We start from the raw sequence: 17,500 nt of genomic DNA, 5'->3' as shown, positions 1-17,500 counted from the left end.
ATATTCTCATATACAAGACACGACCCAGTTCCTTAATATAATAGCAGAAATGCAGATTGAGAAAGGTTGGTTGCTACGCACATTGGATGTTTGTGCATTATACACCAATATTCCACATTTGGCGGGACTTTTAGCTCTGCATTTTTGGCTTACACAGATGTCTTTTAATGATCCTGGGTTCAACACTTTTTTATTATGCCTCACGGAACATGTACTGACAAAAATGTTTTTTTATTTTGATAATTCATGCTATTTGCAACTAAAAGGAACTGCCAAATATGCTGACTTATTCATGGGGTATATGGAGCATCATTTGATATATGGTGCCAGTCACAGCATCTTCCTTGGCTCTATGGACATTTGGTGCCATTTACTGTTAATTATCATCCTACAGTTATTACTTTTTTGGAATTCAAAGTGAATATGTTGGATGATGGAACTTTGAGAAGTACAGTTTACAGGAAACAGCCTCAAATTAATACCCTTCTTCATGCCACCAGTTGTCCTCCCCGACATATCATCAATAATATTCCTAAGTCTCACTTTTTCAAACTTAAAAGAATTTGTTCAATAGTGGCTGATTATGAGATACAGGCTAATGATATGGCACAAAGGTTTTATAATAGCGGTTACTCCAACAGGAGTATTCAACAGGCTGTATCTTCTGTACAAGTTCATAGACAAAAAGCACTTAAATATTGAGTTAAAGATCAGACACAAGGTTCACCTATCAGGTTTATTATGGACTTTGGAACAAATATCGGGTTTTTGCAGAATATCATACATCAACATTGGGACATATTACTCAGGGATGATAGGGTAAAGGATTTATTACCAGGCAAAAGCAGGTTTTCCTATAGGAAAGGGAAAAGTATGAGTGGTTGGTTCAGTCATTATAAGAAAGGAATTAAAGGTGTACAAATTGATAAACATATGAGACTGGATGGCAGCAAATTAATGGGCTGCCATCCCTGTGGACACTGAAATTTTTGTAAGTTTGTCCCTAAACAGAATTCTTTTACCTCCCCTATTTGTTCTAAAGTATTTGATATCCTGGTTTATGGAAAGTGCAGCAGTGATTGGCAGGTATATATGGCTAAATGTACTTGCTCAGCATTTTATGTAGGGCAAACATCACTCCCCTTTAAATTACAAATATCTCAGCATTGAAGTGACATTAGATGTGCTAGAAGCACTAATGCCTTATATAAACACAGTTTAAAACACATCACTGCTAAATTTACCTTCACTATTATTGACAGAATTCAAAAGCAATATGTGCAGCAGGAGGGTTTGCATTCCCTTTTAAATTACAAGGAACATTAGTGGATAATCAAACTAGGGGCTTTGATTTCCCCTGGTGTTACTGAACAATTATAATTAACCAATGACATTCCTAATGTAGCTATGGGGCTTTTATATATATGTTTGCAACTTGGGAGCACATTTAGTTAGCACTGATGAAGGCTATGGGCTGAAACCGGTATGCTTTTTACACCTGTTGTTGTTTGGAACTGATGTTTTTTATGTGCTTCTATTTTGGATGGAATTTCTCCTTATTTTGATTAAATAATAATTTTCAATGAGAGCTTAATTGTGTGCTGACCTGTGGAGTTGAGTTATTAAAAAATTGATGAAAAGATGAGAAGAAAACTGGTCACGGAGGCTGCCAAGAGACCTACAACAACACTGAAGGAGCTGTAGGAATTTCTGGCAAGCACTGGTTGTGTACTACATGTGACAATAATCTCCCATATTCTCCATATGTCTGGACTTTGGCTTAGGGTTGCAAGACGGAAGCTTTTTCTTACACTGAAAAACATCCACACCCAGCTAAAATTTGCAAAACAATACATCAAGTCTCCCAAAACCATGTGTAAAAAATTATTATGGTCTGATGAGACCAAGGTTGAATTTTTTGGCCACAATTCCAAAAGGTACATTTGGCACAAAAACAACACTTTGCATCACCAAAAGAACACCATCCCCACAGTGAAGCATAGTGGTGGCAGTATCATGCTTTGGGGTTGCTTTTCTTCACCTGGAACTGGGGCTTTAGTCAAGGTGGAGGAAATTATGAACAGTTCCAAATACCAGTTACTTTTGGAACAAAACCTTTAGGCATCTGCTAGAAAGCTGAAAATGAAGAGGAATTTCACCTTTTAACATGACAGTGACCCCAAGCATACTTCCAAGTCAACAAAAGAATGGCTTCACCAGAAGATAAAGTTTTGGAATGGCCCAGCCAGAGCCCAGATCTAATTCCAATAGAAAATCTGTGGGGTGACCTGAAGAGGGCTGTGCACAAGAGATGCCCTCACAGTCTGACAGATTTGGAGCGCTTTTGCAAAGAAGAATAGGCAAATATTTCCAAGTAAAGATGTGCCATCCTGATAGACTCCACCAAAGAAGACTGAATGTTGTAATTAAATCAAAAGGTGCTTCAACAAAGTATTAGTTTAAGGGTGTGCACACTTATGCAGCCAGATTATTGTAGTTTTTTTATTTTTTTTTTTTTATTTTATATTTCTTCCCCTAACAGATTTGTCTGTTCTTCAATTAAATTGTACAGGTTATAGGTCACAATAAAGGTGAGCAAAGTTTTGAAATAATTTATTATGGTTCTCATGTTTTATAACACAAAAACCTAACATTTTAACAGTGGTTTGTTCACTTTTTATATCCACTGTATCTATCTATCTATCTATATATATATATATATATATATATATATATATATATATATATACACACAACAAGGGAGAAATTCAATATTACATACTGTTATACACTGTTAGGAATACATTGCATCATCAAGGTAATTGTGTACAATTAACACGTTAAGAGTCTTGGTATTTTAAAAGCAACATTTCAAGGTTATTGCAACAACTAAAAGTCTTAGTTTGATTTATTGACGTTAACCAATCACTTTGTTTTCAGTTTTACATAGCATAGTAGTTAAATTTAAAAATTCTTTGAATGCAAGAACTGAGTTTGATTTCAAATTTTTGTAATAACTTTTCTAGGTACTGCTCCAAAGCATTTTTTGTTGTTTTTTTTTTTTCAAATAAAGGAAGTGGAACATTTATTAATATAACTGATCTAGTTAAAGAACAATTATCAGACCATAAAGCCTTAAAAAACATACTTATTTCTTCACAATATACATTTAATTTTTCACAATCCATGAACATATTTGCCAATCAGCATTTTCATATTTACTATATCTCCAACAAACTGAAGAAGTCAATTTAGTAAAGTTAGAGATTTTAAATGGAGTAGCAAATATTGTATGTATATACATATAGATATATTTCCACATAAAAACTTTCCATTATAAACTTAAAGAAGTTTGACTAACAAAGTTTTATTTTGTCTTCTGTTGAGTCACTCAATCCAGTGTAATCTAAAAAGTGCAGAATTTTGCATCAAAATAATTGTATAACTTAAAAAAGCTTCTTTCTAGGTCAATTTACGTTTAATGATAGCATTAATGTATTTATATAATGGGGGAAAAGTACTCTGTTCCTCTTCATTCATATTTACTTACAAATTTATTTATTTTCTTAATGATGGATAATATAAACTTCCTAACAGATTCATCCAGCTTGTAATCATTCATTAAATATTCTGACAATTTAGCGTTTCCTTTTTTAAAGCAAACAGGCCATAATACTAATCCATTTTTTTTAGTAAATTAATTTTAACCTTGTTCTAAGTTTCTTTAAATCAAGAGGTGAGTACAATTGGGAAAGAAAAAAATGGGGTTTTAAAAATATATTTCTTAACTATTTTAAGAATTGCTTTCATAAACACAGAGACTAAAGATCAAAATTAATTTGCTTCTAAGGTAGATTTTATTACCCAGCTGAAAGGATTGTTACATATTTAGAATTCATCACATTTGACAAAATTATAAGAATTTAGTATACTCTGCTCCTGAATGGTCTTCCATTGACTAATGTAGGTTGAGTCTATCCAGAGTATAATAGAGGTAAAATGTGCAGCAATGGAGAAAGATTCTAAATCTACAAAGCTAATACCACCATACTCCCATAATCTTATTGGATTTTATAAGTGATTCTTCGCTTTTTAGGATACTATAAGAATTAAGTAAATGTTTTTTTTTTCCATTTTTTTTTAAATCTTTGTGTCAGATATTAAAGATATTGAATGTAATATATATATATATATATATATATATATATATATATATATATATATATATATTTTTTTTTTTTGAGTTTCTGAAAACTCTAACATCAAAAATAAAACAAACAAAAAACCCGGCAAAAATCACATTTTTTATGTTTTGCAAGGGGGGTACACCTGCACCCACAACCCCCTGCAAATTATATATACCAACTCCGAGACTGCACTACAGTGAAGAAAAGGGTAAATTTCCAGATTCTTGCTGTACTGCGATCTCCATTCAAAAGCTTCAAGTTTTCAAAAACTCAATTATACAATCCTGACCATATAAAGTTCGTTTCTGAAAACTTGATCAACTGATAGGGATCTATATACAAATATATATATATATATATATATATATATATATATATATATATATATATATATATATATATATATATATATATATATATATATACATACAGACATGGGTTTACCGCAATTTATTGACTGCCATAATATCAAATCCTATTCTGTCGACACTAAAAATATAGAAGCCTAGTCATTGAAGGACCAGAACTGCGAATCTGCTTCTCCATAAGGTCCCTAAACAATACTCCTATAGAAGTCAAAACTAGCACAAACTCCTTGGCATTACCATTGATGGCCAACTACAATTCCATCTTCCCATTAACAACTGTATTAAAAAACCCACCAAAAGCTAGGACTACTGTAAAGGAACAACAAATTCCTAGCTACTAAAGCTAGGATTTCTCTTACCCATGCCTACCTTCTACCATGCTTAACCTATTGCTCTCAAATACTCACAAATCTGAACTCCTCCCTACTTACCAAATTAGAATAAACCTACGACAAAATAGCTAGATTTGGAGCGCAACAAACATATAAATCTCATGACTGTCCCTAAAATACCTGAACTGGCCCAAACTACCTCATCTGTTCCTACAATCTCAAGTCCAAATCATACACTCCGTCTTATATCAGCTTAATTTCTGCCCAAGTCTATCTTCTCTCATCTCTCACTACTCTCCGGCCAGACTTCTCTGAAGCTCAACCCAAGACCTACTAAAAATCCATAAACCCAAATCCAACACTGGGTGCAACTTGTACAGCTACCATCCCTCTAGTGCATGGAACAGACTCCCACTACAAATAAGATCCCTGACTCACCCCAAACAATTTATACTAGCAACCAAAGATCACTTTAAAAAACAGTGGTCCTGCCATTATTCTCGCACTCCTTGATTATTATCTATCTTTTATAGTACAGTCAAACTAACTTACTAAAATTTAACATAAACTACTTCATCCTATGCTTCCTATGCATCCTCTAAAGCTTCTTCTATACTCTGCTCCTTGAAATTCTTATCTAATCTTTTATGTTTCTGCTACTCTGCATACAAAACCTCATATGTTTTTTTTTTAACATTTGTTGACCGGGAAAGTCCGACTAGGTTCCACAGATCCTGTTTTCAGCAGAGGCCCAGGGAGAAATGCTCCAGAAGCATGTCTTTAGTCTGTATTTACTCAACTCTCTTTTTAAACCAGAATATACAACTTATTCTACTTTTTTAACATTCTCCTTTTTGTTTATAGTGCTGTTTTATCTGTCAAAAATATACATGTATGTAGCTTACGTATTTTAACAATCAAAAATTCTCTATTGCTATTTTTATTGAAATGCATCTGTATTGCTATTTTTTATTGCATTGTATATCTCTGGAGCTTTTCTCCCTGTGCCCCCACTGAAAAAGGGCAATAGCTCAGCCGTTCACTCCCAGTCAAGAAATTTTAAATAAAATAAATAAAAATAATAAATAAATCTTCCCATGGTAAGTAACCACTTACCCAAAAAGAAAAAACCCAAACCGCTCCATCCCTAGCCCACCCCGTTGAGTGGCTGCACTCCACACACTCCCCTTAACTAAATATACTAACTATGAGATTGTACTACAGCTGAAAAAGGGTGAAGTTCACCTTCTCATACAACAGGTTAATTACACTGGAAAGATCTTTGTAGCTCTGGTGCTTCGATGAAGTGGGCTTTGACATTTTCAGCATTGACAAAATGAGATTTAATATTAAGGCATTTTGACAAAATAAGTTAGACACACACACACACACACACACACACACACACACACACACACACACACACACACACACACACACACAAAACAAATATATATATATATATATATATATATATATATATATATATATATATATACCTACACATACATACATATACACATATACATCAGATATAAAAAGTGTACACACCCTTGTTAAAATGCCAGGTTTTTGTGATATAAAAAAATGAAACCACAATAAATCATTTCAAAACTTTTCCCACCTTTAATATGACCTATGACCTGTACAAGTCAATTGAAAAACAAACAAATCTGTTAGTGGAAAAAAATATATAAAATAAAAAATGTTCAATATGCTGGTTGCATAAGAGTACACACACTTAAACTAATAATTTGTTGTGGGTGCACACTCTTAAATTAATACTTTGTTAAAGCACCTTTTGATTTAATTACAGCATTCAGTCTTCTTGGATACAAGTCTATCAGCATGGCACATCTTGACTTGGCAATATTTCCCCACTCTTCCTTGCAAAAGCACTCCAAATAAGTCAGATTGTGAGGGCATCTCTTGTGCACAGCCCTCTTCAGGTCACACCACAGATTTTCTATTGGATACAGGTTTGGGCTCTGCCTGGGCTATTCCAAAACTTTAATTTTCTTCTTGTAAAACCATTCTTTTGTTGATTTGGATGTATGCTTGGGGTGATTGTCATGTTGAAAGGTGAAATTCCTCTTCATTTTTAGAACATTCAATCTTACCCAGAAGGTATTAGGCCAAAAGTGACTGGTATTTGGAACTGTTCATAATTCCCTCTTCCTTGACTAAAGCCCCAGTTCTAGCTGAAGAAAAGCAACCTCAAAGCATGATACTGCCACCACCATGCATCACCGTGTGGACGGTGTTCTTTTGGTGATGAGATATGTTGTTTTTGTTCCAAACGTACTTTTTGGAATTGTGGCCAAAAAGTTCAACCTTGGTCTCATCAGACTATAACACACTTTCCCACATGCTTTTGGGAGACGATGTATTGTTTTGCAAATTTTAGCCAGACCTGGATGTTTTTCTGTGTAAGAAAAGGCTTCCATCTTGCAACCTAGTCCATAGGCCAGACATATGGAGAATACGGGAGATTGTTGTCACATCTCATACACAACCAGTGCTTGCCAGAAATTCCTGCAGCTCTTCAGTGTTGCTGAAAGTCACCTGGCAGCCTTCCTGACCAGTTTTCATCTTGTCTTTTCATCAGTTTTGGAGGGACGTCCAGTTCTTTGCAACATCACTGTTTTCCCATATTTCTCTACTTTTTGATGACTGTCTTCACTGTGTTCCATGGTATATCCAATGCTGTAGAATTTTTTTTTTACCCTTCTACTGACTGACACCTTTCAAAAATGAGATCCTTTTGATGCTTTGTAAGCTCTCTGCAAACCATGGCTTTTGCTGTATCGGGCAACTGAGTAAAATGTTAGGAAAATCCTACTAGGAGAGCTGAACTTTATTTGGGGATAATCAGACTCACTTTAATTGATGGCAGGTGTGTACCCAAGAAGAGTGAATGCCTTAATTAAATCAAAAGGTGCTTCAACAAAGTATTAGTTTAAGGGTGTGCACACTTATGAAAACAGCTTATTGTACATTTTTTTATTTTTTATATTTTTCCCCTAACAGATTTGTTTGTTTTTCAATTGAATTGTACTGGTTATAGGTCACATTAAAGGTGGGAAAAGTTTTGAAATTATTTATTGTGGTCTCATTTTTATATCACAAAAACCTGACCTTTCAACAGGGGTGTGCACACTTTTTATGTCCACTGTATATATATATATATATATATATATATATATATATATATATATATATATATATATATATATATATATATATAGTTTTTTTTGTATATATGCTGCATCAATAAAAAAACATATCAGCAGACCAAACGGATCTCGATGTTGTAACTTATGTTAGACAATAGTTTATTCAAAATTTACATAGAGAAAAGGACAGGACATGACAATATGGAAGGCATGGGACATTAATCTTTACCTAGTAATTCAAAATTTCCTCACTAAAGTAGCAAGTATAAGTATAGGTTAGTTAATCTAGATTAGAATGCACAAATAACAAATATGCATAAAGATGACAAGTCTGGTTTCTGTCTACAGTACTTGGTAGTTACTTAAATTGCGCTTTCCTCCTAATTCACATAAGACAATGTCAGTGTAAAGGAAAAGGATATGAGCTGTCAACAAACTGCTAAATGTAGTCCAGTATTTGATTTTCTTAGCCTACATTTACCTAATGTGTGACTCTATGCAATTTATTTAACCAGTGTTCCTGGCCAGTTGGGAAAATGGAATAGCCTTCTCAATGGACTCAACCAACTGTATGCCCTACTTTTAAAGTGAACAAAGGTATGTACGAATATATGTGTGTTTGTATATATATATATATATATATATATATATATATATATATATATATATATATATATATATATATATATGGAGAGAGAGTGCAAGTGAGAGAAAGCAAATAACACACCACTTCAATACACATTAGCTGAAAAATAATAAAATGTTTCACTTGTAAGAACTTTCAACCACTAAATCATCTAGGTTTTCAGACAAGTAAAAACAGCAACCCCACACACAGTTAAATAAGACAACTACATTTTAAGCAGTTAAACAACAACCAATCAGAATAAATATTGTTATTATTACATTAAAGTGTGTCAAACCAGGATATTATTTTTGTTTGCTCTTTTTAGTCCTATAATAGCATTTCAGATGGTTTTGTTGCTTTATCTACCTATCTGTTTACCTATCTATCTATCTATCTATCTATCTATCTATATATCTATGTGTGTTTATATGTATATATATGTGTGTGTGTGTGTGTGTGTGTGTGTGTGTGTGTGTGTGTGTGTGTGTGTGTGTGTGTGTGTGTGTGTGTGTTTATGTGTATACATATGTACTTTTTTCTTACAAATAATTGTAATAGCCAAGGTAATTGTTTAACTAGCATGAGAAGATTGCAGATAGACCCTCCATGATGGTTGTGAGAGTACTTGCTGAATTGTTCATTCCCTTTTCAAGCATACAAAAATGCCTGATAAGAGAGGAGAGAGTTGGAATTATAGGCCATCATTCTGTAGGGAATTAGCAGATTTTATCTTCTATTCTTAAACTCTCCTTATAGCCATCAAATGCAGTCCATCTTGGCTGCACTCATGCCCTGTACAGGTCTATGCGTTCACATACCTACTATGCTGAAATTGTTACAATTGCTTTTCTGGTCAATTTCCACTCTCATACCCTACCTATTTTCATAAAGCATACACATGCACATGCAGTTTAATCCAGAGGTGCTATTCCTGCAGTCTGCTCTATGACAACCCCAGGGTGGGTTACACAGTAAAGAACATTCAATCTTACCCATCTGTGTTTTCTCTCGAACTCAGGCTGTTAATCAGCCTTGGATGGTTTGGTACTTCAGATTTTATCCCTCAACAATACTAAGATAGTTGGGAAACTCATTTGTATAATTGTTTGAATATCAAGGGAATCTATACATGCATCACTGTTCTAATAATATGTATTGCATACTTTTTTGCTTCAGGAAGTATTAAGAATCTAATACTTTGAGTACTTGTCTACTGCTTTCTGAAAGCATATAACAAGAAAACAAGCTGTTCTTTATTTCTTTACTCACCTGGTATCGTGTTGGCTTGCATATAGGTTTTCTCACAGAACAGCTTTCCACACTTCGAGAATATGGCCGATACCGATCTAGCTAAAAGAAAAACAATATTATATTATTATCAAAAAAGACTATATTTTGAGCAAAATATCTATGCAGAACTAAATTATTAATATATTTCATAGTGAGATAAGTCATTCTTCAGTGTAGAACTTTATTTCAAAAAACACATCTTCATCTGTGTTCCAGAACATACAATTCATAGCAGAAGTAATTTTGCTGGCACATTAAGTACTTTTAAAATATATTCCACTTTTTACATATATTCCACATGTAACCACATATAAGAATAACATAAAATATAGACAAATTTGTATCTCTCATAACAGTGCCTTTTTGAAAACTATGTTACAAAAACAGATGACAGGATAAAGTGTGTAGCTTGACATAAAAAGAAAAAGTATCTATCTATCTATCTATCTATCTATCTGTCTATCTATCTAATATACAGTTCAGAGCAGAAGTAATTCTGCTGGCACATTAAGCATTTTTTAATATATTCAATATTTAACCACATATAAAAAATAACATATAAAAATATATACATATTTATATGTCTATTAACAGTGCCTTTTGGAAAACTATGTTATAATAATAGATAACAGGATAATGTGCAAGCAGCTTGACATAAAAAGAAAAAGTATCTATCTATCTATCTATCTATCTATCTATCTGTCTATCTAACTATCTATCAACCAATCTGTGCATCTTACTGTTAGTCATCTACCTGTCTACCTACCAATCCATGCATATGTTTATCTTTCATCTTTTTGTCTATTTACCTATCTTTATGCATCTGCAAGACAGAGACCGTTATCCAAAAAGAAAGGCTTTCTTTCATATCATGTTACATATATAAAGTAAGCTGCAATGTATGTATATTGCTGTTTTCCCCTTAGGAAAATATAGCTACATGCACCCCTAACCCCTATCAAGGCAAACATCTGAACACATTTTGATGTTACTGATTTATCCATCCATCCTCAACCCCTTTTCCCATTTTGCACATGGAGTTGGAGTGTCACTTCCACAGTGACACTAATCTCAAGCCAAGGTTTACAACACCCGTGGTAGTTCTTTCACACCACTCACTCACATACACACTCTCACTTACAACCAATTTTCAGTGTCCAATCCACCTACTGCATGTGTTTGGAATGTGGGAGGAAACTGGAGCACCCAGAAGAATCCCATGTGACTGCAGCAAGTACATGCAGACTCCACACATAAGACACCCCAGCTGAGAATCGAACCGGAGAACCTCTTGTTGTGAGGAGACAACACTAACCACTGCACCGCTGATATGAGTTAAATAAATTGTTATTTAAGGAATAATTGTGCTTAGATTACTGAAAACACTATATATCTGTCAGTATCCTACAGACTCCAAAGAGGTGACCTGTGTTGGCAGACAAGGCATACTCCAACCGAATACTGATGGATTTACTGTACATCAACACATCAAATGACATCAGAAACACTCAGTCTAAGGATCTAAATCTCTTCTGCAACATAACCAGAAAAGTTTGGAAGGAAAGGTATATCCTTTGAAGGATACCACTGCTCTGGAACACACTCCCCATCCACATAAAGCAAAGCTTATCCCTTTCCATATTCAAGTCCAACTTGGATCTATGGATGGACAATAGATGATTTACCCTAGGACTGTCCCCTGTTTTTATAATGAAAAGAGGGAGATCATAAATGCTTTGTCCCATGAATGGATCACCACAAATTATCTATGGAATGATCCCAGTTACTTTCACTATGGGTAATATATAATTCTCAATTATGGGAAGGGTAAGGCCAACCTAACACCAAATGGGATAGTTTAATTCAAGCACATAAAGACAAACTGGCTAGGCTTAAAATGGCACACAAGATCAGCTATCCCAGTACTTACCTATGAACAAAGACACTGGATGCTGTTGAAGACCTGGGGGAGGGTGAGAGGGTACTTAGTGATCTAAAAAGGGCAATTTTTTACAACTATTTACTACCACAAAATAGGTTCACTTGGAAGACTTTTTAAGCTTAGCCAATTCCCTTTTGGTGCTTGATTCTTGAATTAACATTTTCTGATTGGTCTTACCTATCCCATGGCTGATAATTGTATATTAGCCCTAGTGAGAATAACTGTGATCATTCCATAAATAATTTGAGGAGACGCATATAAGGGATGCAGCATTTAGGAAATGCCTCTGTCCATTAGTGGCATGAGGGGCAATCCTGGAGTACATTTTCTATTTCCCATCCTTAAATCCAAGTTGCATTTCTGGATTTTATTTTTTTTTTTACATTTTATAGCGCAATGCACAAACACCAACAGATATCTGCTAAACAAAGCAAAACTGTCTCACAATGAAAATAGACTTGGCATTAAAACTTCTCAGCCCTTGAAACTCACAGTCATTGAAACAGCATTAAAACCCACACCACATCCAAAGAAAATGCATATGGCCAGTGGTGGATAAAGATTACCTTTGGGATGTTTTCAAATCAGAGGCCCCCTTGCACACAAAACAAAAAACATACATGTGTACTTTGATATACATTCCTGACTTTATTAAATTATATTCCTTGTATAATATTTATTTATTTATTTATTTTACATTTGTTTACCGGGCTAGTCTAGCTGGATATATGTCCATTTTCAGTAGAGGCCCGGGGAGAAAAGCTCCATACATAAAACTACACTACAAGACATATTAATAAAAATTTAAGTACAATAAGAATATACATTTAGTAATACGAACAACAAATACTTAAGGCACACACAAAAATACACTAGGTCAGTAGTAGCATCACAATTAAAATGCTAAAGATTAGCAGTTAGTTTCAATAATCCGGAGAGAAAGAAGTATAACAAGAGATTAGAAGGGATTAATGTAGAAATACAAGAGAGGAGAAGAGAGAGAAACAAAAGTCTAGAAGGGGAAGAAAGAAGAAGATGGAAATGAGGGCAGGGGGGAGAGAAAGGAGGAGTGAGTTGGAGCATAAGAGGAGAGCAACAGGGCAAGAAAAAAAGTAAGTATATGTGTAGCTAATAAGACAGTAAATAGTTAAGGTAGAGTAGGGGGAATGAAAAAGGTTAGTCAGGAGTCCTACAGGAACAAAGCCAGTGATTTTGGAAGTACAGTTTGATTTTTGTTTGAAGAGTGGTAAGGAGGTGATTAGAGTAATATCTGTGGGTAGCAGATTCCATGTCCTACCTACAGTATTAGAGAACAGAGAGTCACCAGCTAAGTTATGAGATTTTACAGATTTGGTCATGAGTTTAGAAGAAGATCGAAGGGAGGTAAGATTGCTATAAGGGATTAAAAGTTTAGAGAGTATAGGGGTGTTATCAGGTTGGTAAAGTATCTTGTGGGCAATAGTAAGTTGTGAGATCATAAGACAGTTTTGTAGCTCTAGCCAGCCTAGGAGTTTTAGGTTATGACAGTGATGTGTTCTGAAAGGGTTACCAGTGGCAAAGCGGGCAATGCTATTGTAACAAACTGCTAGTTTATTTAGGTTAGCCTTCTTAAGGTTAGTGAAAATAGGTGATGCATAAAAGAGAGTAGATATCAGATGGGAGTGGGCGATAGTAGCCCTGGTAGTAGGTGTGAGAAATGGCTTAATACGGTATAATGATCCTAATTTTTTGTTAACTGTTTTGATGATGTTGTTGGTATGTTGATCAAAAGTGAGATTGTTATCAATGGTTACTCCTAGTAGTTTTGTTGTCAAGTCAGGAGAGATGACAGTGGTGTCATTTGACAAGATGTTGAAGTTTAATGGGGAGGCTCGAGTGGTAGGAGTGAAAAGGAGCAGTTTAGTTTTTTTAGCATTGAGGAGGAGGTACCATCTAGTAAACCAGGTTTCTACAGTGTTGAAGGTAGTTTGAGTTAGTGAGAGTAGCTCTGAGGAGGTAGATGCTGAACAAATAATAGTGGAGTCATCAGCGTATTGGATGCAGGTAGCTTGAGGGATTACTGTGTTAAGATCGTTTATGTAAAGGGAGAAGAGAAGTGGCCCAAGAATGGAGCCCTGTGGTACTCCAATAGAAACAGGCAATAAGGAAGAGATATGGTTGTCCCAAAGAACGGCTTGTTGCCTGTTGCTTAGATAAGAAGTAAACCATTTAATAGCCAGGTTATCAAATGAGAGGGATTGAAGGATATTAATGAGGGAAGAGTGGTTCACCATGTCAAAAGCTTTAGAGAGGTCAATGAAGAGAGCAGAGGAGAAAAGATTGAGTTACGATAGTTGTTAATAGTATCAACAAAGGAAAGGAGGGCAGTGGAGGTGCTATGGTGAGGTCTAAAGCCATGTTGACAGTTGGCTATAATGTTGTGTAAAGAGAGATACTGAACAAGTTGCTGATGGATACATTTCTCCATTATCTTAGCTAGAGGTGAGAGAAGAGCAATAGGTCTATAGTTAGTGTAATCAATAGAGCTACCACCTTTGTGTAGTGGGATAATGTGAGAGACTTTCCATATATCTGGTATGGTTCCCTCTTGGAACGTCCTATTAATGAGTATAGATATTGGGTATGCAATCTGTTTAGCAGCCTTTTGAAGAAAGAGAGAAGGGAGTTTGTCAGCAGAGGGGGTGCAGGGTTTCAGTTTGAGAATAAGCTTGTAGATGAAAGCGGTAGAGATAGGATGGAGAGTGAAGTTGTGGGGAGAGTCAATTAGATTATTTGGAGGGTAAAAGTTATTGGTGTTCAGTTGTCTAGCAAGAGATTGAATGGTTTCTATAAAAAAGGAATTAAAAGTGTTTGCAGTATGGTTAGGGGTATCTGGGTCTGCGTTTAGAGGGGAGGGAGTTTTTGATGTTCCAGGTGAAAGGAGTTTGTTGATAGAAGACCAGAATTGTTTGGGTTTATTAAAATGAGTTTCTTGAAGTTCACAGTAGTAGTTTTTTTTGTCAGAGATTATAGCTTTTTTTGTAAGATTCCTAAGTTGGCAAAAGTGAAGAAAATCAGTACATCCCAAAGGTAATCTTTATCCACCACTGGCCATATGCATTTTCTTTGGATGTGGTGTGGGTTTTAATGCTGTTTCAATGACTGTGAGTTTCAAGGGCTGAGACGTTTTAATGCCAAGTCTAATACAGCACACTTGTTAGACTTAAGTTAGAGCACATTTTAAATTTATTGTTTGAACATTTTTCCAGTAAGTAATGAAGCAAAATGCATGCACCAATAACGACAAAACTGCCCTATTCAGAACATTTCCATGACAACAGTCTACTTATATACACACTATATATGTGTATATATATATATATATATATATATATATATATATATGGGTTCGCCGACACACAAATCATCGAGACCAGATAACCGACAACACACAAAACTGACAACGCAAAACACCGAACACCATTACACCGACACGAACAACACATTACACTACATAGCATAGCCACTAACCCAAACCCTAACCCTAACCCTAAGGTCAAACACTATCGCACACTCACCCTACCTGCACCCTAACCCTAACTCACTTAACCCACTAACCCCAAGGTCACACTTCACCTACCTGCACCCTAACCCTAACTCACTTAACCCACCTAACCCCAAGGTCCGACACTATCCGACACTTCACCTACCTGCACCCTAACCCTAACTCACTTAACCCCCCTAACCCCAAGGTCCGACACTATCGCACACTTCACCTACCTGCACCCTAACCCTAACTCACTTAACCCACCCAAAAATATAAAGCCGTCACTCACACACACACACCTACCGCACTCTAAACCTAACTCACTTAACCCGTCCCTAAACTACAGTCCCTCACTATCACACACTTACCTTACCGAACCCTAACTCCGACACTAACACACACTCACCTTTCCCACAGCCTAACCCAAAATCCCACAATATCGCACACTTACCTGACCGCTCCTAACTCCGTCACTGTCACACAGTCGCGTCGATCACACACATTACCCTTGTCGGTCTTTCCGCTGTCGGCAAATCACCCTTTCGATAAACTTACCTGTCGGTCGGGGTCCGTTTTTTCCGTGTCGGGGAATCGTCGGTTCGGTCTTTTAAAGTAGACCCATATATATATATATATATATATATATATATATATATATATATATATATATAAAATACAAATACAGAATCACAGTAGTGTAAGCCATAGGCATGCTGCACAGCTTCTTGCACTTATTTTCACTTGGGAGGCGGGGCAAAAGGCCAAACACCAGGGACACATTTTAAACATTGCTTGTATAATTTTGGAAAGTTGCTTGCATAAAATGTTTTACCACTGTACATTTCACTGCCATGTCTTGAACCCAGAACCCTGTACACTAGAGTCAGAACAACATACCAATAAGCTAAATCAGCAGTTTCCTGAAAGACAGGAAGACAAACTTAAATGGCTGTCATTTAGTGAATTCAGTTCTCACTTATCACCATAGCTCTCAACCTCCTAGCATAAAAATACAGAACAAAGCAAATAATGGGGGAATACAGCCCCAAAAATAGGAACACATTTCAAATACTAATCTTATAAACTTAGAAAATTGCTAGCATAAAATGTTTTGTTTTACTGCTCCTGAAAACCAGAGATTTAATGAGGAACAGAACAAAACAAGTATGTGAGGCATGAATTCACAAGTGATGGTGGCTAGGGACTTTAGGCTCTTTTTACCTGCACCCAAGGTTCAGGGTTTGAACCTGTGTACCTCTAGCCACCAGATGTATCCTGTTGGAGGCATTTACACACACACACACACACACACACACATATATATATATATATATATATATATATATATATATATATCTCCCTAAATGCAACAGTTACTAACATGTCAGTTCTCTTCCTAAATGCAGCAGCGAATTTTAACTTACACACACACTTCTCTCCCCCTAAATGCAAATGGCACTTCAGAAAGAACAGTTACTAACACTTAAATGCAGCAGCGGACTTTAACTTACACTCCACTCTGCCCGAACGGCAGTTCAAAGAAAATAAATCCTGCAGTCTGTAAAGAAATCTGCCTTCCACCTGCTAAGTAAATTCTCCTGCGACATCCTGTACTGCGGCTCTGCAGTTGGAAGAAAGAAAATAAATCCTGCAGTCTGTAAAGAAATCCGCCTGCTAAGTACATCCTGTATTCAAACAGGCGTGCATTCGGGATGTTGCAAGTGCTGCAAAGCTGATGCAATTATGCACCTGGGATGGTTGAAATGTTGCAAGTGCTGCAAAAGTGAGGGGGTGACCCTCCCCCTCACTCTATGGTTCCGGCGCCAATGCATATGAATCTATGAGATATGAGTTACTCCCAGGTGGGCTGGTGCAGCCTTTTACATTAACTACAGGATGCCATATGGAAATTATAATAAGTATCTTCTTCTTTTTTCGGCTTTTCCCGGTTAGGGGTCACCACAGTGGATCATCTGTCCGCTCATGATTGGCAGTGGAGTTTTACGGTGTCGAGTTGCCAGCCCGGCGCCCAACCTTCCACAGGAGGCACA

The 17,500-nt window shown here is 35.9% G+C and overlaps 1 protein-coding gene across 1 annotated transcript in view; it reads right to left on the bottom strand.

Annotated features, from left to right (window-relative positions):
* The window catches only part of LOC122799862 (short transient receptor potential channel 7-like), a 1,065,642-nt gene that overhangs the window by 111,235 nt on the left and 936,907 nt on the right, over nucleotides 1-17,500 (bottom strand). The window contains exon 7 of the mRNA XM_044069215.1: nucleotides 9,961-10,041. Within this exon, the coding sequence (XP_043925150.1) occupies nucleotides 9,961-10,041 (81 nt within the window). The remainder of the gene's footprint in view (nucleotides 1-9,960; nucleotides 10,042-17,500) is intronic.

The sequence above is a fragment of the Protopterus annectens genome, chromosome 4.part0, assembly GCF_019279795.1.
Source record: "Protopterus annectens isolate FY-2018-M chromosome 4.part0, PAN1.0, whole genome shotgun sequence".
NCBI classification, from domain to species: Eukaryota; Metazoa; Chordata; order Ceratodontiformes; family Protopteridae; genus Protopterus; species Protopterus annectens.
The sequence above is the reverse complement of the archived record's forward strand: the minus strand, read 5'-3'. Positions and strand labels throughout refer to the sequence as shown.